Source organism: Narcine bancroftii, chromosome 2 (genome assembly GCF_036971445.1).
Source record: "Narcine bancroftii isolate sNarBan1 chromosome 2, sNarBan1.hap1, whole genome shotgun sequence".
Lineage (NCBI taxonomy): Eukaryota > Metazoa > Chordata > Chondrichthyes > Torpediniformes > Narcinidae > Narcine > Narcine bancroftii.
In genome coordinates, this window is record NC_091470.1 from 45305396 (window position 1) to 45328708 (window position 23313).

The 23313-nt window shown below is 37.2% G+C and overlaps 1 protein-coding gene across 3 annotated transcripts in view; it reads left to right on the forward strand.

Annotated features, from left to right (window-relative positions):
- tdrd9 (tudor domain containing 9) overlaps positions 1-23313 on the forward strand; it is a 156122-nt gene that overhangs the window by 52220 nt on the left and 80589 nt on the right. For all 3 annotated transcript variants that reach the window (XM_069916545.1, XM_069916546.1, XM_069916547.1), the window contains exons 14-21: positions 4997-5094; positions 6328-6459; positions 6663-6825; positions 6929-6992; positions 8850-8913; positions 11034-11078; positions 18804-18857; positions 21110-21226. In XM_069916545.1, the coding sequence (XP_069772646.1) occupies positions 4997-5094; positions 6328-6459; positions 6663-6825; positions 6929-6992; positions 8850-8913; positions 11034-11078; positions 18804-18857; positions 21110-21226 (737 nt within the window). The remainder of the gene's footprint in view (positions 1-4996; positions 5095-6327; positions 6460-6662; positions 6826-6928; positions 6993-8849; positions 8914-11033; positions 11079-18803; positions 18858-21109; positions 21227-23313) is intronic.

Below are 23313 nucleotides of genomic sequence, written 5' to 3' on the forward strand. Positions count from 1 at the left end.
AGATATTGGTCTATAAGAAGTTGCTTGTAGTGGGTCTTTCCCCTTTTCTGGTATTACTGTTATCAATGCCATCTTAAAAAATTCTGGTACATCATTTACTTTTCTCATTTGATCTAATATCCCTTTAGAAATTGGCACCAACAATTCCTTAAATTCTTTATAAAATTCCACTGGGAAACCATATTCTCCTAGTGTTTTATTATTTTTAAATGTTTTCAGAAAATCATTTATCTCCTGCAAAGGAGTTAGATGATTCTTCCTTCTCCTCTTAGCACAAATTTGGTAATTGAATTTGTTGCAAATATTGTTCAATTTTAATTTCACCTTGTTTTGACTTAGATATATAATTTCTCATAAAACTCTAAAATTCTCATTTTTTCCTTCAGTTTGTAAACCATCTGACTATTTTTGTCTTTCATTGCTATTATAGTCTTAGATACCTGTTCTTTCTTTAACTGCCATGAGCAGTTAACACCTTATGAGCTCTTTCTCCCTGTAATATCTCTTTCAACTCTATATGTATGTATCATATTCAACTTGACCTTTTTTGTTTCCATTAATTTTCTCTTTTCCTCATTTGGACCAAGTTGTATTGTTTTATCCAAGTCCGTTATTTCTTTTTCTAATTGAACTACTTCATTTAAATTATGCTTTTTAAAATTTTGCCATCCAACTTTACCATCCTCTTAAATATGCCTTTAAGGTATCCTATATTACACACTTATTCTTTACCGAGTTTTTATTATTTTCCATAAAAATTCTTAATCACAAAAATCTTTCCTTTTCAACAATACTTTATTCAATCTCCACCTCTATGTGAAGAAAAAGTTAGTAGATAAAGGAGAATGGTCAGAAATAGTACATGCTAAATATTCCACCTGTTGAACTCTAGATTGAACTTGAGCTGTAAAAATATGTCAATTTGTCTTGTGGTGTAAGGAATAAAATGAATAATCTCTATCATTCATATGTATTTTTCTCCAAATATCTATCAATCCAATATCTACCATTAATTCTTTTACTTCTTTAGACACTTTACTATCTCCTGTATTTTCCCGATCAGTCTATTTTTAAATTTAATGTCAAATTAAAATCTCCTCCCAACAAAATCTTATCATTGGCATTTGACAGTTTCATAAAAACATCTTGCAAAAATTTATTATCTTCTACATTTGGAGCATATAAATTCAACAAAGTTGAATTTTCTGACACTCTACCAAAACATACCTTTCGACTGGATCTTTTTCTATATTTAAAATTTTTATTGGTAGATTTTTATTTATCAATATTGCAACTCCCCGGGCCTTTGAATTAAATGAAGCTGCCATTACTTTACCTACCCAATTTCTTTGTAATTTATCCAGTTCCTTCTTGACTAAATGTGCTTCTTGCAAAAAAGCTATATCTATATTCTTCTTTTTCCTAAATATCAATTTTTAAAATGTTTTATTTGATTTTATATCCCATTGACATTAAAACTCATAAATTTAATCTTCCCAATCATTTTTAATCAAATTAATCCCCTTCATCCAGCCTTCATCTTCCAAATCCCCCTCTAATGTAACAAAGGCATTATAGTTTATTGGGTCTATTATAACAAATAAATGTGTAGAAAATAGAAAATCTCGGAAACAAGAGAAGATAGAAAACTCCAAAAAAGGTGCACATTTATTTATTGGAGTAGTAGCCAAATCTACAACTGCACATATGATTCGATGAAAGCCAGCAAACGTTCCCTTTGCTCCCCGAATCTTGTGTTAACTAGCCTCTATATATGTCTTGTCATTTACTAAACTACCATTTGATCTTGTCTTAACTCCCTACCCTTATAATTTTAAGAAAAGTCAAGTAGACATATTAATCTTCCAGCTTTACCGTTGGACCAATCAATAAACTTCTTCACCCCTTACTTCCCACCTTAGCAGGCAAAGTTTCAGCAAAAACCTTGGCTTCATTGGGATCTGAAAAAAAATAATGCTTATAAAGGAAAATTTTTAATACAGCAGGATATCTCAAAACAAATGAATAACTTCTTCTACAATATTTTTAACTACATTAAATTCCTTTCTCTTTTTCAATAGTTCAAAACTTGCATCTGGGTAGAATTTTTTTTTCCCTTTCATTGTAGATAATTGGGGCTTGTCTTGCCTTCGCTTGTTTTGCTGCTAGTTCCAGAATCTCGTAGTGAAGGAAATTAACCAAAATTGGATGAGGGTTTTGACCTTCTTACGGTTTTGGTTTTAAAGATCTGTGTGCTCTCTCAATTTCAATGTCTCCTTTAAATTCTTCCATTCCCAATACTTGTGTTATCTAACTTTGTAAAGATTTCTTCATATCTGGACCATCATCTTCTGTCAGCCCCACAATTTTAATATTATTTCTTCTACAATAGTTTTCCAAAGTATCCATCTTTTGACTAAATTGTTTCTTCATACTTTTGATTCTGCTTGCAGAATTTTTTATTTATTTTTAATTGATCTTTCAATTTCTGTATTTCAAATTTATTTCCTTTTATTCTTTCTTTCATAACTTCTAATTTCTTATCTACTTTCTTTAAGGTACACTGCATCTGGCCAGTCACATACCCAGTTTCTGTCACTTTATATAACTTATAAAGTTATATATATTCTTCCAGCATCTGTTGCAAATTGCCCATGTACATTTTAATCTCCAAAACCAGTAGTAAAATTTCCTTACAAACTTCTCTGAATCCTTCTTCTGAGTCCGATTCAGCTTCTACCTCTATTAATTCTTCACTAGGTTCACCCCAGAGCTGTCAGCTTCTGGGTATTCTGCTTTTTTATTTTCTGTGCATGCGCGACTCCTCGCACCTGTGCAGTAGATGTTGTTCTTTAGTTAGCAGCGGCCATTGTCAGGGGAGACCTTGGATAAAGGTGCTCAAGGCCTCTCCAGCTCCCTGGCGTTCACTGCGGAGAACCAGCTTCCGCACAGCTCCGCTCCTTCTTCGAGGTAGGCCTTATTTCTTTCTCCTTGTCTTTTCCATTTTCCAGTTCTTATACTGTGGTTACAAATCTTTCTTTCTTTGATGGCATTCTGTTCTTTTCTTCAACTCTTCCGATGGCTTCTTTCACTGTCCTTTTGACTTTCTTAAACTTTTTCGGGGAGAGTAAGGATTCCATTACTAATTCCATGTCGTCACATGGCACACTCCAGCTCCCCCCCCAGCACCTACTTATTATAAACAAAATAATGTAAAGGAAATGTGTAATTGATGGGTTTATAGACTTAAGAAATTTACCTTTCTGTTTATCAAGCATTATTTGCATAAAGGAAAAATTAATTGTACAGTGCAGGGATGGCCAAACTGCGGCTCACAAGCCACATGCGTCTCTGGCTCATAATGTGCAGCTCATGGAAATACGTTGGCTGAGACAGGAATCATACGATGCGGTGTTCACAATGGTAGTTTTAGAGGGTGTGACTTGCAATTGAAAATATTTAGTATGTATACTGTATTCACACATGTAATAGTCAATACCCTGTAAAAGTTGGCCTCCCTATTTTTGGCCCCAGCCGCCTGCCCTCTCGAGCTCCCGACAGCTCAACCATGGACTGCCCACCCATCCGAGCATCCATTGCCCTGAACGACATAGGTCCTTATTGCGAGCAAAAGTAGTATGCATGTAATAGTTGGACTTAAATTTTACCCTAAAAATTGGTCCATAAAATTTGACTATTACATATATTACATTTATGGTTTATATGTACTTTATGATTAATTGAAACTAATACAAATTAATAGTTGAAAAACTGCATACATGAATAAATATGATGTACATGTATTTCTTAATATTTATAACATTTACTACAAAATGTACATGTAAGAGTAAAAACATGTATGCAATTTTTTTCATGTCTTGCGGCTCTCTAGCCTTTGAAGTTTATCGTATGTGGCTCTTGTGTTAAGCAAGTTTGGCCACCCCTGGTTTAATGTATCTTGTCCAATGAGAGGCACTAATTACAAAGTCTGTTGTAGCTATTGTTTGGCTCGTGACAAGGAGATATCTTCAGGTAATCTCAAAGCACTTTATAGGTATGTTAGAAACAGAAGTACCTTCACAGAAATTGCTCGAGTCAAAAATTGAGAACAAAGAACATTTATTATACAACAATGCAAAGTTGGGTGCTTCCCCTTACCCTGGGAATACACACATACACTGGGGCTCACCCAACTTTTATACAGTTGATTTCAGTATAGGAATACCCTCCCCCTTACATTCTTCTGCCTCCTGGATGAGTTTGGCATTAGGCAATCCTGTCTGCCTACATGCTGTTTCTGTGAACTTGGAGGACCAGGGGTATCCTGTCGGTGTCTCATCATGTCATTGTCCTTATTCACACCTTCCTGACTCTCAGGACTGACTAACTTCTTACATGCAAAACTTGCTAATTCTGTCTAAGGCTAGAAGACCCTTATCTTATTCAGACGAACTTTACTTCCTGCATTCTATTATCTATTATCTATCCTTATCTTATTCATACTGGTGAACTTGCTGATTCTGTCTAAAAGGCTAGAAGACCCTTATCTTATTCAGACTAACTCTACTTCCTACATTCTAATATCCATTTCTTATCCTGTTCATACTGGCTTTATTCATTTACCCATATATCTATACTAGTTTCCTCATCTTCATATTTTTATATCAGTTTTACTCATCTCTCACAGGTATTTATTTACTTTTATAGTTGTCTTTGGTTGCTCATTGTGTATTACAGGATCTTGTAATTCATTATAAACAGTAAGATTACATTATTATGAAGTAAGAAATTATTTGTTCAGTAGTAGTGTTACAAATGTAAATGATTGGTCAGTGAATCATGGATGATCTTCAGATGGGAAAAGTTTATCAAAAATGATAGACCAATAAATATAACAAAGGCCAATACTAACCATGCTTCTGCAGTATGAAATTGAAGAAAATGGTTAATTGTTGTATGTTCCTTTTATTACCTAATTTATTTCTACATTAAACAGGTCGTGCTGGTCGTGTTTCAAAAGGATTCTGCTATCGGTTAGTGACTCGTGATTTCTGGACGCATTGCATTCCTGATAATACAACACCAGAGATGCAGGTGAACATCCTTTTTTTTTCCTTTGGTGTGGGGGTGGGGGGTAGGGGGGGGGGGCAGTGGAATAATTCGTACTTCATAACCTTTCACTTGGAAATGAGATGGAGATTAGGAGCAACTGCTTCTCCCACAGAGTTGTGAATTAGTAAGATTTTCTGCCCAAAGAACAGTGGACGCAGTTTCATTGAACGTATTTAAGACACCAGTATATTCATTTTTGAAGAATGAGTTGTGGGGAATAAGCATAGACAACAATAGCGCTTTTGGAAGACTACACAAAAGAGTCTGGAAAAACAACCAACTGAAAAACCTCACAAAGATAAGCGTATACAGAGCCATTGTCATACCCACACTCCTGTTCGGCTCCGAATCATGGGTCCTCTACCGGCATCACCTACGGCTCCTAGAACGCTTCCACCAGTGTTGTCTCCGCTCCATCCTCAACATTCATTGGAGCGACTTCATCCCTAACGTCGAAGTACTCGAGATGGCAGAGGTCGACAGCATCGAGTCCACGCTGCTGAAGATCCAGCTGTGCTGGGTGGGTCACGTCTCCAGAATGGAGGACCATCGCCTTCCCAAGATCGTGTTATATGGCGAGCTCTCCACTGGCCACCGTGACAGAGGTGCACCAAAGAAAAGGTACAAGGACTGCCTAAAGAAATCTCTTGGTGCCTGCCACATTGACCACCGCCAGTGGGCTGATCTCGCCTCCAACCGTGCATCTTGGCGCCTCACAGTTTGGCGGGCGGCAACCTCCTTTGAAGAAGACCGCAGAGCCCACCTCACTGACAAAAGGCAAAGGAGGAAAAACCCAACACCCAACCCCAACCAACCAATTTTCCCCTGCAACCGCTGCAACTGTGTCTGCCTGTCCCGCATCGGACTTGTCAGCCACAAACGAGCCTGCAGCTGACGTGGACATTTACCCCTCCATAAATCTTCGTCCGCGAAGCCAAGCCAAAGAAGAAGAGAGCTAAGTCAGTGGCACAGCAATCACCATGGGCCAGATGGCTTACTTATGTTTATGCTTTATCACTTAATTGAATACTGGATAATATTGACAGATCAAACATTTTTAAAATAAAGTTTTACGTTACTGTGAAATGCATTTCATGACTGAGTTGTATATGTACTTCCATTATAAAGTTACATGTACTACTAAATGTAAAGAAATTTATTCATGCTAATGATATTTTGATGGAAAAAAAGTTTACATTTGTTTAAATTTTTCAGCGTTGCGCATTAGGCAGTACAATACTGAAAGTAAAATTACTGAATATGGGAGAACCAAGAGCTTTGTTAGCTTCTGCTCTATCTCCACCTAATCTGAAAGATATTGAACGCACAGTCCTGCTTCTGAAAGAGGTAAGTAGTTGACCATTCTCCAAAAATGGATCCTTTGCAGTATTCTCTTCTTTTCCTATTAACTGTTAGTGTTTTGATGTAATTTAATTTGCTTTTAGTAGTTGTCTAACTGTAGAGAATAGAACCACCATTTGCTTGTGTCACTTCCTCAAATATCATTTGAAGAACACTAATTGAGCTATTTTTGACATTTTCTGCACCAGGTAGGAGCACTTACTGTTGAAATGAAAGGAGTAGAAAACCCATACGATGGAGATCTAACTTTCTTGGGAAGAGTGTTAGCGTATTTGCCTGTTGATCTCCAGTTTGGAAAACTTATAGTATTGGGCCACGTTTTTGGCTGTTTAGAAGAATGCCTTATTATTGGTAAGTCGTAGATGGAGTGCTGATGCAATGTAAATTTTCAGAATGAAAAATCCAAATACTTTTACAGGAATTTGTTTTAATCAATGTTAACTTTCTCTTACAGCTGCTGCCCTCTCACTGAAAAACTTCTTTACAATGCCTTATAAGCAACACCTTGAAAAATACCGGTATTGTGGATTTCTTTAAGAAAATGAAATGAGAAGGATGAGGTGGGAGGAGAAAAGGGAAATGATGTTAATTAAATGCTTGTACTTAAAAACTGAATAATTTTTATTAAGATGTGAGAAAACCCATTTGGCTACCGACATTGCCTTCAACCATTCAGATGTGTGAGGTGAAGCATTTTTATCTGAGCTTGTCTTTCATGTTTCTGAAATGTCATGATCATTAGTTTTGCTTTCAGCATTCATGATCTTTTATTCTGATGGCAATACTTGGGTTGCTCTGCTGGGAATATGGGTAGAATTTGGAAATAAGAGCATGATGGTCATTTGCTAGGGCTGCACTAAATCCCTCCCAATAGACAGGATTAGAATAGACATGTAAGCAAATTTCAGAAATGTGCAAGATCAATTGGATTGTTGGAGTAGAGGAATTTTGGCTTTCCCAATATTAGCATAAATTCTCTCCATGCAAAGAACTTGGATTGGGCTGCATTGGGTAAGTACCTACAAGAGAGATTTTTGAGGCTCGGTAGTACTTAACTTTTGGAATTGAAACCAGGTGGTGGTATCAATGGGGAACATCTGAGAGCAGTGTCAAAATTCAAAAGTTGCAAGGTAATTGTGGAAAGGGATAAAGTTGGTCCTCAAGTCAAGGTCTTGAATTGGGGTAAGGCTGCATAGCATAAGAAAGGGCCTGGTGGTTGGAAACAGATGCTTGCAAGTAAAATGACAGCTGTCAAGTAAATGTTCAGGGCCAACATGTTTAGGTAAGGGTGAAATGCAAAGATATCAAGAGAGCAGAGGAATACAGAGCACATAGGAGAGGAGAAAAAATTAGGAGAGCAAAAAGGCACTATAAAATAGCTTTGCCCAGTAACATTTTTAATCCAAGACATTCTAAACTTGTATCAAGAGCAAGTGGGTAGGCTGGCAAAGTGTGGGTTGCGTTGGAGATCAAAGAGACAAAATCCTGCATGAAGGCTGGTCCAAAAGGTTAAGGCACATAGGATTCTAAAGTGAGTTGGCTAATTGGATCCAAAATTGGTTTGGTGACAGGAGGCAGAGGATAGTGGTAAAAGGACACTTTTCTGATGGAAAATCTATGACTAATGTACTGCAGGGATAGGTGCTAAGACTTTTGTTGTTACCTTGTATCATAAACAACTTGGATATCAATGTAGGAAGCATGATTAATAAGTTTGCAATGGCAAAAATGTTTGAGATATTGTGGATTGCGAGGAAGGTTGTCCAAATTATTAAACACTATTTACATAGATTAATTTGGAGTCTAGATCTGCCTGACAGCACTATTTTCTTCAGTTGTGCTTTATTTTGGATAAAACAATTAAATTAGCCTCTAAAAAGTTTGGGCTTCATCTGGAGAAAAGCACATTCTTTGATATAGCTGGCTGATTTTGGTAGTTCTCAAGAAATTCGATACAGTTGTACAAGTTCATTTTACACAAAATGATGTTTGGTAAAATATTCCATACTTTTAGGAATGTTTAAAGGAAGCCTTTTATCAAATGCAGCAGAAAATAGATGCAATTCAATGGGTGGATTTAATCTTTTTAATTTAAATAAATTGACTGCAAGAGGTTTGTTAGGAAAATTCTTTGGCAACAATATTGAGAAAATTTAAAGGTATCAAGATCTAAATTAGGACAAATTTTCGTGCGTACTTTTTATTAACTAGGAATTGATAACAGAATATAAAGTTGATCTAGAGTGACAAATGTGCAAACAAGTAGCAGAGCAGTGCCAACTGAGTGAACAAGGTTTTTCATGTGTTTAACTGTGAACATCAATGCCTTCCTCTCATGAATTGTAGTGATTTAATTATAATTTATGTTTGTACAGGAATAAAATGGAGTATTCAGATGGAACATTAAGTGATTGCATAGCACTTGTGAATGCATTCAAGGTAATAAAATCAAACAGGTGAAGTGTAAATTTGCTATATACTACAGAAAATATCATGTAATAAAATAGAGGATTTATTGATGGTGCATTGGGGCAGCCTGTGTGACTTGCAGCAAAAATGCTGTTTGTTTTAAACATCAGAGGAAATGAATATGTCGGGATATTTTCTCAATGAAGATGGAGTAATTGTTCAAGAAAAATACAGTAGCTGGAAGATGGATGTATATATATTATGTGAATAGAATCAATATTTGCTAAAATGGCTTGAAGAGAATGACCTAATCATCTAAAAGTAGGGAAGAAATACCGTATTTTGCGCATGTTATATGCGTATTTTACAAACTAGGCACCTCCTTTCTCGTTATGTGCATGTGCACCCTATACGAGAATATTTTTACATATTGAAAGAGTACAATTAATAGCGGCCATGGGAAACTCGAACTGGCAATTTATAGCGGCATGGGACTATAATAGTGGCATTGAAAGAACATCCGCAATTTGTAGTGGCCATGGGAAAGACTACATTTAAAGTGAGTATGGGAATGTTATAGCGAACATGAGAATGCACCTTATCAATGTTAATCGACCCTGAGGGAGGCGATTAGCATGTCAAATGCCTCAAAGTTGAGATAAATATTAGAATTAACGTGGACTTTTTTACCCCCTCCATAAATCTTCGTCCGCGAAGCCAAGCCAAAGAAGAAAGAAGAATGCTTAACGCTGAAGCCTGTCTTCGATCTATTAATTGATCCCTTTCCAAAGCTTGTTCATGTGTTGCAGCAGGATATCATCTATATAATGGGTGATTAACACCTCTGGGGGAATTGTTAATTTAATGTGGGAGATTAACTGTGGCAGATACTGGTATGTGCTTTGTCTCCCTATTCCATTTAAATGCAAATTGTTTTTGTCATTTGGAATTTAGAATGCTACACTCACACGGCATATGCATGTGCGTGCTATACAAAATATTTTTATACAATTTGATTTTCTGTGCGTTTTATGCATTTGTGCATTAGGAGTGTCTGTACGGTACATGAAGTTAAAAATGAACTCTGCCAGGCAGCATTTACAGAAAGAAAAATGGAGTATTTGAGTCACAGATAAACCATACATGGAGCACATTGACAGAGGGTGGAGGGTTGTAGAGAGAACAAAACAGGAATTTTTATGAGGCACTGGAGATCAGGAGGAGCTGTATGATGAGGTGAGAGTGGTGCTGTTTCAAATGGAACAGTGGTTAAAAAAAAGCCTGTCTAGAAGGGGTGTAAACAGGAGAAGAAAACAATGAATGCTAGAAAGTGAAATACAGTGGGGGATGCAGGAAGGATACTCCTAAAGGAAAACAAATAACAGGTAGAATGGAATATGGTCGCTTACTGTACCTTTGCAGATAAATAAATAAATCATGCGAATGACAACTCAAAAGAAATGGGGGATGGGGGGAAAATACTAAATATAAGAAAAAGGAAACAGTTGGCCAGTATTAATATTAGTATTAAATGGATACTATGTCAATTGTGCAGACAAATGTTTGGTGGTCTTGGATAGTATGGGTAAATTATTTTTACATGGTATACTCTTTCTAAAGGTCAATTTACCCCTAAATCTGATGGTGAATACTGCCAAATAATTTAAGAAAAGTACCCTTTGACAAGAACACAAGAAAACAGGAGTGGGTGAAGGGTACAAGCCCAGCCTACCATTCAGTATTATCCACCCCAGGTCTGAACTACTACTCGTGTGTCAGAGTCCTCAATCCACTGATATATCAAATGTTATGAAATTCATTTACAATTCCATTTCTAAAGCTAATTGAGTCATAAATTGTGGAGAATTGTTTGATCTCAGCTGTGGTAACTGAGTTACCCTCACTCTGAAAGTTGGTTTGAGTCATTTACCCTGCTCATTATCATTGTAAGTACTTGAATGCAAATAGTTATTCACTTTAGACTTTGGGTCTCTTCTGTGAAACAGCAGCCATCTCAACTTTTATTTGCATAATCTTGATTAGTGAGAGGCCACCGTTAATTGCTCTGAATCCATTGCGATGTTGCACAATGTGGTATATTTTAAGATCACAAATAACGTATGAATCTTTTGTGTTAAATTTTGTCATAGGCATGGTGGACCTGCAGAGCGCAAGGACAGCTGAGATTTCCCAGGGTTGGTGTACTTGCTTTTCTTGTGTCCTACTATTGCTGTTTCTTTTCAAGCCAAGTATATGCACCATATTCAGATTCACGTGTATTATAAAACTGGTTGCATTTATGCTTTATTTACTTGGGCAATAATTAGAGCATTTGAAACACTAAATTGTATGTAATCAAGAATTTAAAATAAGTTAGAGGCATCTTGGTGCACCACTATAATTCAGGGTTCTAATCAAACACCAGCTGATGCAACTTTGCTGGACATGCTGTACTTAAAATTCTAAGTAGGACTGTATCCAATATCAAAGGTATCTCTACTTGACCTTCAGTGCTCGCTATCACCATTGCCGACTGCTTTTCCACTGCCCTCCAACCCAGCTCCCTATAAATAAAATTCAATAAGAATATAAATCCCAGGGGGCATGGCCATGTTGATGAGTTTAGCAGAAGTGTTTTGAAAGAGATTGCCACAACAAGTACTAAAAAGATGGTTTAAAAGCTCAAAAACCAGAATTTTATCAAAAATGGATAAAACTAATGCTAAACAACCAAGGCAACAAAAACTGAAGTGACAGCTTAGCCAGGAACATCGACTGGAAGCCTAATGAAGAGTGACTCAGTAAGGGCCTTTGGGACTGAGGGTTTGGCCCAAGATAAAGTCACCATCCTGAACATAATAAAAACTTTATACAGTTGTTTTTCGAGTGTGGAATCAGCGATGAAAGATATCAGAGAGGGTAATGAAAATTAAAGAAGTTGTGGAAGACTTAAATGAACAAATGACGCATTCAGAATTTGGAGGCTAGGACAAAACAAAAGACAGGCTGAAGGCTCTGGAAGAAAGCAAAAATATGGGATACCGAAAAGAAAGGACTGATGAGCAAGATCCACCATGTGGAAAATTTCAGCAGTCGTAAGAATCATTGGACTGAGAGAAAGAATGGAGGGAAAAGATGCAGTGAGTTTCTTTGAAATGTGGAACCCACAAATGCTGGGACAAAATAAGTTAAATGCAAAGCTGCAAATTGAAAGGGTTTGCCAGACCCTCAGACCCAGAAGAACCGGCGAACAGCAACCACGACCAGTCCTGATCAGACTTTTGTTACCGGGAGAGAGATGTGATCTTGGGAGCAGCATATGAATATTCAAAAAATAATAATGGCCCATTAGTGGTGGACAATGCAAATGTAATATTTTTCCAGGACTTCTTCAGCCCTGCCTTGGTCAAACAAAGAAAGGAATTTGATGAGGTAAAGAGACAACTGTGATCTAAAATCTTTAAATAATCAATGCTGAGGGTGGATGTCTCAGAAGGTAATCAATGAAGTGGAAGAATTTTTAAGAAAGTTATGTAAAGATTAAAGTCACCAGCTGTAAATGGACTGAAAGACGTATCTTTTTATTTATTCTAATAGTACTGAGCTGTCTTGTTTTCACTGATTAAATTACAAAAGGAAAAAAAAAACCATTGGTTTTCTGTGGAGAGCTCTGAAAAGACAAAGGTGGTAAGGAAAGCACCAAGGTGCGAACTCTGACTTGGGGGGAGGGAGATGGTGCTAGGATAGGAGTCAAAGGGAAGGTTTCTTCCCTTTCTTCGGAAGAACCCACAGGCTTTTATTGCAGGCTTCTGGGTACTGTTGTCAATGTCACTGTCAGAGTTGGGGAAATGTATGTGTTGGAAATGCCTTTTAATGGGGAAATGTTGCAACAATATTTAGAAAATTAGGAAAATATTATTGCTATACAATATTTGTGTGAAAAATAATATGGATAAACACTAAAGTTTATTCGCTGTAATATTAATGGGATAAATGGGATGGTGAGGAGGAAGAGGGATACTTAGCTTAAGTCTTGGCATTCTTAAATAAATTAAAAATGGACAATCTTTTTGCAGGAAACACATCTTAACAAATTGGAACATGATAAAAAAAGAGGATGGGTGGGACAAATAATATCATCTTCCTTTGGTTCAAAGGCAAGAGTGCTGACTATTCTAATTAATAAAATTAGACCAGTGTTAATAGAAAATACTTTGATTGATTAAGCTGGAAGGTATGTAATGGCACAGTGTAAAATTTATGGAGAAGCTTGGACATTTATGAATTATGACAATGAAGGACATCCTAAAAACAGCAGCGAGAAGACAAAATATATTAGTTGGAGGAGTTTTTAATTTTGGCTCGGACCCAATACTAGATAAATAAGCAAGAACAATAATGAGGGGGAAAGCAGCAAAAACCACAATTTCATATATGAAAGATCTCAATCTTGTCAATGTATGAAGGCAATTAAATCCCAGAGAGAGAGAGTGAGAGAGACTATCTTTTTTACTCAAGGGTGCATGACTCACAAGGATTGAATTATTTTTAATGTCTGTCCAGTTTAAAAAGTAGTGATTAAAAATAGAATATCAAGTGAGGCATCTATCAAACCATTCTCCATTAATATTAACTATAGCAAGAGAACGTAAACAGATGCTGTCTCAATATTACATTGCTTAAAGGAACAAACATCTGGAATTTAGAAAGAGACAGAAATATTTTGTGAAACAAATCTGCCGTCTACTAATAGATTTTTTTGATATGGGAAATGCTTAAAGCATATTTAAGTTGACAAATCATATCCTATACAAAGAATCTTAAGAGGGAATATATGGCAGAAATAAACAGTTTGGAGAAGGATATTAAAGAATTAGAGAAAAATAAAAGAACAAGACTACAAGAAGAATAAAGATTACTGGACAATAAAAAGCTAAAATACAATACAAACAGGACAGAAAAAGCTATATTAAAAACTAAACAGCAAAATTATGAATTGGGTGAAGGGATGCTCAAAGTTTTAGCTTGGCAGATTAAAACAGGAGTCATCAAGAATGATAAATGTTATAAAAACAGAAACAGACACACTAGTATATAAGTAAAAATAAATTACCAACACTTTTAGAAAATATTACACAAAACTATACAAACCAGAATTACTAGGAGATGAGAACAGAATGGAAGAATTTTTGTTGAAAGTCGAACTTACAAGGAAGAGAGAGAGAGAGAGAGAGAGAAAGGTTGGAATTATATACTCCTTTCACAAGGGACGAAATTGAAAAAACTATGGGCGCCCTACAGGCTAATAAATCACCAGGAAAAGATGGATTTCCACCTGAGTTTTATAGGCAATTCAAAGAATTATTAATGCCCCTTTTAATAGATGTCCTGGATCAAGCTGAAGAAACACAAACCCTCTGGAGTCATTCTTAACTGCGATTATTACAGTGTTACCAAAAATGAATAGGGACCCCCAAAATACTGTCATACAGACCAATATCCCTGTGAAATGTTGATTATAAGATACTAGTGAAAGCAAAATTTGTTAAAGGGAAGCTTTCCTCAAATACTCTAGGAAGATTATTTAATATAATACACATGGCTAAATTTGAACAAAATTCAAGTATTACAGTCTCTCTAGGCTCATAAAAAACATTCAACTGTTTGGAATGGCCCTTTTTATTTAAAACACTGGAAAAATTTGGTAAAGACAGAACATTTATAAATTAGATAAAAACTTTATACCATAAATGACAAGCTAAAATAATAACATATAATCAGATGTCGGTGGTATTCCCGCTGGTGGACAAGGGATCGGATATTGAGGGCTTCAGAGTTGGGCAAGAAGAAACAAAATTAGTCAATTTGCTGATGATGTGCTATTGTGCCTAACAGAACCGGCAAAATCTTTGTAAAAATTATAAGTAATACCAGAAAAATATAGAAGAATATCAGGCTACAAAATAAATAATGGATAAAAATGAGATAATGCCATTAACAAACTTTGAATATGAAAGATACCAAAAAGGAAATAAATTTAAATGGAAGACGATGAAATAAAATATCTTAGAATAGCAATTGACAATACCTTGCAAAATCTGTACAAATTAAATCATGTTCCTCTTCTTGGGAAGATGGAAAGAGACCTACAGAAATGGAATAGGTAGCAATAGAAAAAGGTATTGCAGACTTACCGATCACTTTAGTGGGAAGGGTTAACTGCATCAAAATGAAAGTGACGCCAAGACTGCAATACCTTTTTCTATTTCTACCTATTCCATTAGCTAAAAACTTTTTTAAGCTACTAAACAACTATATCAGACAATTCCTATGGAATAATAAGGCACCAAGAATTGTATTGGAAAAACTGACATGAACTATGGACTGGGAGGACTTCCAGATTTCAAAAAATTTTTATCTAGCTGCACAGGCTAAATTTCTCACATCCTTCTTCACTGAAGACAAACCCTTGTCTTGGGTTCAAATTGGAATGTACTCAATGGAGGGGGGGAGGAAGCAAAGGACTTAATCTATAAATGGAGTTTCAAATCACTAAAGAAAAAGATGGATATCCCCATTCTAATAAATATGATTAGAATGTGGCAAGAAATTAATTAATTAATGGATAGAAAAAAAGTAGGGATATCAATAAAAGCACCATTGTGTAAAAATGAACATGGGCAATAGAATATTAAATTTGTAGTATGACAGTTCAGCGCTGCCTCCGCTCCATCCTCAACATTCATTGGAATGACTTCATCACCAACATCGAAGTACTTGAGCTGGCAGAGTCCGCAAGCATCAAATCCACTCTGCTGAAGACCCAACTGCGCTGGGTGGGTCACATCTCCAGAATGGAGGATCATCGCCTTCCCAAGATCGTGTTGTATGGCGAGCTCTCCACTGGCCACCGAGACAGAGGTGCACCAAAGAAGAGGTACAAGGACTGCTTAAAGAGATCTCTTGGTGCCTGCCACATTGACCACCGCCAGTGGGCTGATATCGCCTCCAACCGTGCATCTTGGCGCTTCACAGTTCGGCAGGCTGCAACCTCCTTTGAAGAAGACTGCAGAGCCCACCTCACTGACAAAAGACAAAGGAGGAAAAACCCAACACCTATCCCCAACCAACCAATTTTCCCTTGCAACCGTGGCTGCCTTTCCCGCATCGGACTTGTCAGTCACCAACGAGCCTGCAGCAGACACGGACATATCCCCCCATAAATCTTCATCCGCGAAGCCAAGTCAAAGAATATTAAGAACTGTTATACAGAAGGAACTCGTGCCCTTTGAACAATTAAAACACAGAATCGGAGTGGCCAATGGTACCTTCTTCTGTTTTCTCCAGCTTACATTGTTCTTAAGAGAAAGATAGGGATCAGCGTTGACCCCACCTAAAATTAATGAAACTGAACAAACAGCTTGAATGAGGAATGCACCCAAATTTATTACAAAAATGTACTATGCTATCTTGAGTGAAAGTACAAAACCAGGGTTACAGAAGTCATGGGAAAGATTGGAGTTGGACTTAGGTGGGTGATTTCAGAAATAAGTTGGTCAAATTAATACAAGGACAGCATGGCATCAATTATAAATGCAATGTATGGACTGATTCAGTATATATTATTTTACACCATTTATATCTTAATCCACCAAAGTTACACAGATCAAAAGCTGAAATTTCAGAGACGTGAGACTGCTACTTGGTTGTGTGTGAAAATGAGGCCATTTTGGAAAGAAATCACAGAAAAATTAATCAGGATAACATGTGTGGCCTTCATGGCAACCTGGAACTATATCTATTCGGTAATTTCATGGAAATAAGTGTCAAATTGACCAAATATCAAATCTCATTCATAAAAATAGCACTGATATTAGCAAAAAAAAATCACAATCCCTTGGAAGCTCGACTCCCCTCTACTCAGCATGATGGACTACGAAAATAACCAGCTGTATACCTATGGGAAAAAAAATCACATATAATTTAAGGAGTAAATATGTCATTTGTAAAGGTCTGGCAGCCATACGTGGACCACGTAGGGTCCAGATACAGTAATAAAAAGGAACAAAAAAGGGTATAAAAGTATATATACAAAAAAAATAATTCCCCCAACTATATACACTTAAAATATATCTAAGCTCTGATGGTGAACAGATCCATATGTATGGAAGGGGCAGAGGGAGGGGTGGAATGCTTTGTTTTTGTGTTGTTGAGAATATACATTGTATATTTAAAATGTTACTATGTATAATTTTTGAAAAAAATTATAAATCCCAGGTATTATGCACTAAAGACTTGAATAGAGATCCCCAAAATCCTCCTATCATTAAAAATTAATTATGCTCTTGCTGAAAAATGCTGTTGTATACTTGGATAAATGCAGCCACTGTAAATTGCTGTCAAAATCTGTGTACTCCGTTTCATTTTTTTAAAAAAGTATCCATATTCTGGATGCTTAAAAAATCTACATGATGTACTGTTACGAGCCCAAAGGACCCCAAAACCTAGCAGCAATAGACATTCATTCACCAAGACCAGTGGCTTTCAAAACAAAAGTTATTTTTAATCAACTTCAAACATGAAAATAGAATCAAACTTTAACTTCACCATACTTTGCATAGAATTTACCATGTATAAAGTTCACCAGGCTTGGTGCTTGAAAGGTAAATGTTTACTGCTCAGGAAGGTTCTTGTAGGGTTTGCAGAGAGAGATATTTGTTGCTCCAGGATTTCCAGAACTGAGGTGCCACCACTAGTCACCTCAGGGTCTCACTGATGAAACTTGCCCCAACAGGTCTTCTAGATGGTAACCTCTTTCTTCAGAGTTCCATTCCTTCCTCGATTTCAAGAGAAACATCAGACAGATAGCACTTCCAGCCATCTACTGCTCTGGAACTTGCTTTCATCAGTTTCCAACAGTTTTCCCTGGATTGAACTTTTCAGTTACTTGTCAGTGTCCCACACACTGACTGACTGAGCTGTTAACTCAATTCTCTCTTCCAACTTCAACTCCAAAGAGAGCATGTGACTCATGTCTTGCAAAACCTCCACCTTCTACACCTTTCTTCTCAAGTTGCTAGCATGGGTAAACAATCCAGAATTGATCTTTCTGTGAGCACTTTGCTGAAAGGGTACTGATAAACAGCATGACTCCAGCAAGACAATGGTCAAGCATTTTATGATGTCAGTTCAATTAACACCTACTTGTGAAAGGTGCTTACATTCTCCAGAGATCTTGCAATGTAATTCTTCAGTCTTTCAAATAAGATCTGTTTTAAAATGTGTGCATGTATGTGACCTACTCTAAATCTTATAAATTCTCCCCAAATATTAATATTGTTACAGTACATTATTTATTAACAGTAGCATCATCTCTGCCATTGGGGCTGTTGATCCGTACAATCAGTGATGTGTACTCAAATCCAAATTTATTTGAGGGCCAAATGATTGGACATCATTACTGAATTAGAATTTTCACTATAAAATGACTTTGTGCCTGTTGCATTTAAAGGGTAAAGCCCACCTAACAGGATTTGTATTCTGCTACAGCCCAAGTTGGAGAACATGTTTTTGTGGTTTCTTTGTTGTTTGTTCAGCTCGTGTTTGAAAGCTAAGGAAGATTTGATAGAAATTTTAAAGCTCATCAAATATGTGAAACCAACTGCAGTACTTGGATTTGCATTTGGATCATTCTTGTTTCCTTGTGTATCTTGTTCCTAAAATCTCTGCATTGTTCATTTTCATAATGGTGTTTCAAAGTATTCTAAAGAGAGTTTGAAACTAGACTAGGTACAGCTCATTAAAAAAATTATGCGCTTTTCATCGCAGCTTTGCAATTTTGATTCTCTTCCATAATCTAATGTTTGATATATTTAATATAATGTAATGTATCAATATTTTAACTTGTTGATGAAACACAGGTTGAGTTGGAGTGGGGAAAATCAAACAACATCCAGATAAAAAGAATAAAAGAGGTAAGTTTATTATGCACCATTCAATTGCATTAAAATGTTAACATAAGATTGTTTGCGATTTATCACATAGCTGCATTCTTCTATTAAGAACCAGATTTCCATTTCAGACACTAAGGGGCCACCTGTCCTGAATTGTAAGTTTCCTTAACTTTCTGGAAGTTTTTCAGAGCATTTCATAGTAACAACAGGTTCATTTTGGGGGAAGTATATCTTTGGCTTGCCTTCGCGGACGAAGATTTATGGAGGAGTAATGTCCACGTCAGCTGCAGGCTCGTTTGTGGCTGACAAGACCGATGCAGGACAGGCAGACACGGTTGCAAGGGAAAATTGGTTGGTTGGGGTTGGGATATAAAATTAAACGAGTTTGGTTGTCTGCGTACACTTCTGATGTGATATTTGATGGAAATTGGAGAGAAAGAGGAATGGTCTTTTTGCTCATTTTTCTGAAGGTAGCAGGAAAAGATGATGAGGGCTGCAAATGTTCAACAGTTAAATGTTTCTTTTATAATTATAACTTGATTGTGGAAGCACTTTTCTAGAGTACAGAGAATTGGTAATTGGAGATAAGATAAGGGAGAAATTAATTTTATTTCTTGGAGATAGTCCCATGGGATATTTTAATAACCATGGGATAGGACAGACTGGGCTTCTGTTTAGCTTTTTCACCGGACATTGTGGCAGTCCTTTAGCATTCCATTTAAGCCTCAGTCTTTATTTTTATGTTGATTTCTGAAGTGGGACATGAACCCAGAACCTGCTGATTGAGAAATGAGTATGCTATTGGCTGAACCAGAATGGCTCATTGTGTTCTCCAAAGACCACCACTTCCACTTCTTTCTTGGACAAGAATGCTAATTCTTAGTCTTTCCAATTTACCGGATCCTCTTTGTAAGTTTAACCATTCAATATGACAGCAAAGAAAGTTTATTCACTGAGAAGATTGCAACAATATGAAACTGTTGATTATAAATTGAAAAAAGCCTGTCCATCCAATAAGCACTTAGCAACTGCAATGTATCTTCAACACAGAGAGGACTGACTTTAAATGAGAAATGTGGAGATGTTTTTGAGGAGAATACCAGACACTCATTAACTGCAGACAGTCACCAATGATCAGATGAGGGATATGGTTGTCTGGTGATGTTCTGAGAGCATTGCAGAGCAAAAGGAATCTAAAGAGATAATGATCGACTTTAAATCAGTAGATGAAAGTTTTAAATTGGAGTTATTGGAAGTCCAAGACCTCATGTAGATGAACCACCTGAGAGAAGCAGGACAAATAAAGCAGAGTGGGATGCATTCTGAGCATTTATGATGAGGAAACAAAACTGTTAGGGGACTGTTGGAGTAATGTCTAAAGCATAAACATAACTTTTAGCAAGAGAGCCAAAGGCAATGGGCTTTAGGGAGCTATTGATGGAAAGAATAATTGCAGGGCAAGTTTAAATATCTTAAAATAGAGTGTTTGGCTACAGAAAACGAATCAGCAGCTTTAAGGAAGTTCCTTTGATTCTGGGTTATTTTGGATTGCTGTTTATTTTTTAATTTTTGCAAGTTAATTATAAACATTTAGAGTTTGATTTTAGAAGGAAATTTAGTTTACTTTCTGATCAGACAGTTCCCCATTTTGACTGCACTTATTCTGAATTTGAATGTTAGTATGCCTGAGAGCAGAATGCTGGAAATACAGCAAAGATTAGAATCACAAAACACGAAAATTGCAATTGCAGATGCTGGAATTTTGAGTGCAAAACCTTTTCTTGCATCTTGCCCCATTCCCCCCCCCCCCCCCACTAATATTCCAAGTGTTGCAGAACTTTACCCATACATCGTGCACTAGGTGTGGCCTCCTCCACATCAGAGATTACTACTAAGAGTGGTCATCCAGATTAAGATTGGTTCAGAGATATAGCAAAGTAATGGGCCATTCAGGCCTATGAGCTCTCCCTCCCAATTACATCCAGGTAACCAATTAACCTACTAATGCTACATCTTTGGAATGTGGGAAGAAACCGGAGCACCCGGAGGAAACCACATGGACATAGGGAAAACATACAATCTCCATGCAGATGGCAGCAGATTTGAATCTGGACCATGAGGACTTTATTGGATAATTTGAAGAAAATGAGAACTTACTATGTTTCAGTGGAAACAGGAACTTTGGGGCTAAGTGTCATCTCCTTCCTCTTCCCTCTCTATCTTTGTAACATGATTCCTGCCAGTGTTTCTTAAAAGGCTTCTGTGCATTTTAGGTGGCACAGTTATACGAGGAGTTGAAAGAACGCGTACTACGTTTTAATATGCATGTTGAGCAATCCCATGCAAGTACTAATGAAGAGTATGTTCACAAGCAAAGGTTCATTTTGCAGGTACTGATTATGATGAAAATGCTTTTTTTTAAAAAAATTCAATTTAGCACTTTGTTTACAAATAAGTAAATCTAGACTATGTTCATGTCGCTAAAAATTATGTCCTTCTAACTTGTTTTTTTTTTGCTTCTTCCGGCTTCTTTACATCAATGAAAATTGTCTATGTGGACTTAAGCAAAGCATTTCACAAGGTCCTTTAGGTTGATCCAAAAGATTAAAGTGCATGGGATCCACAGATAGTTGATAGATTGAATTCAGAATTGTCTCAGCCATAGAAGACATAGTGCTGGAGGGGTGTTATTCTCACTAGAGGTCAGTGAGCAGTGTTCATAGGGATCAATGTTAGGACCAATGTTGTTCATGATGATATAAATGATGTGGATGAAAATATAGGTGGGCTGATCAGTATGTTTTTAGATCATAGAAACATATAAACATAGAAGATAGGAGCAGGAGTAGGTCATTCGACCCTTCGAGCCTGCTCCGCCATTCAACGACATCATGGCTGATCTTAAAGTTCAGTACCCCGTCCCCGCCTTCTCTCCGTAACCTTTAATACCCTTATACTGAAGAAATAGATCTAATTCCCTCTTAAATATATTTAATGAACCTGCCTCTACTGCCCTCTGTGGCAATGAATTCCACAGATTTACCACCCTCTGGGTAAAGAAATTCCTCCTCATCTCAGTCCTAAATGGTTTGGCTATTATCCTCAAACCATGGCCCCGGGTTCTGGATTTTCCCATCATTGGAAACATCCCATCTGCATCCATTCTGTCCAATCCTGCCAGAATTTTATATGTCTCTATGAGATCCCCTCTCAATCTTCTAAACTCCAGGGAGTACAATCCCAATTTGCGCAATCTTTCCTCATAAGTCATTCCTTCCATTCCAGGTATCGGCCTGGTGAATCACCTCTGCACTCCCTCCATTGCAAGAACATCCTTCCTTAGATAAGGTGACCAAAACTGCACACAATACTCCAGGTGGGGTCTCACCAAGGCCCTGTATAACTGCAGTAAGGTATCCTTGTTCCTATACTCAAACCCTCTTGATATGAAGGGCAACATACCATTTGCCTTTTTAACCGCCTGCTGTACCTGCATGCTCACCTTCAGAGACTGGTGTACAAGTACCCCTAGGTCTCTCTGCACTTCTCCATCTCTTAATCTATTGCCATTCAAATAGTAATCTGCCCTCCGGTTTGTATTACCAAAGTGGATAACCTCACATTTATGCACATTGTAATGCATTTGCCATGTATCTGCCCAGTCCCTCAATTTATCCAAATCACACTGGAGCTTCCTGACCCCCTCTTCCGTGCACACAACCCCTCCTAGCTTAGTGTCATCTGCAAATTTGGAGATATTGCATCCAATCCCCTCATCCAGATCATTAATGTAAATTGTGAACAGCTGGGGTCCCAGTACAGATCCCTGTGGCACCCCACTGGTCACCGCCTGCCACTCAAAAAACTAGCCATTTATCCCAACTCTCTGTCTTCTACCTGCCAGCCAGTTCTCAATCCACATCAATACTTTGCCCCCAATCCCATGAGCCTTGATTTTGTAAGCCAGTTGTTTATGCGGGACCTTATCGAAGGCCTTTTGGAACTCCAGGTACACCACATTCACTGGCTCTCCCCCATCTATTTTACCTGTCACCATCTCAAAGAATTCCAATAGATTTGTCAAGCACGATTTACCTTTTGTAAATCCATGTTGACTCTGTCCGATCCCTTCTCTGCTAGTCATATGCTCCGCTATTACATCCTTAATAATGGATTCCATCATTTTGCCCACTACTGATGTAAGGCTCACCAGCCTATAATTCTCCGCTTTTTCTCTACCCCCCTTTTTAAATAGTGGGGTAACATTAGCTACCCTCCAATCCATGGGTACTGATCCTGAGTCTATCGAGTTCTGGAAAATAATTCTTAAAGCATCTGCTATCTGAATGGCCACTTCCTTAAGTACCCTAGGATGTAGATTATCAGGCTCTTGGGATTTATCTGCCTTCAATCCCATCAATTTCCCCAAGACCATGTCCTTAGAGATACAGATTTCTTTCAGTTCCTCCCTTGCATT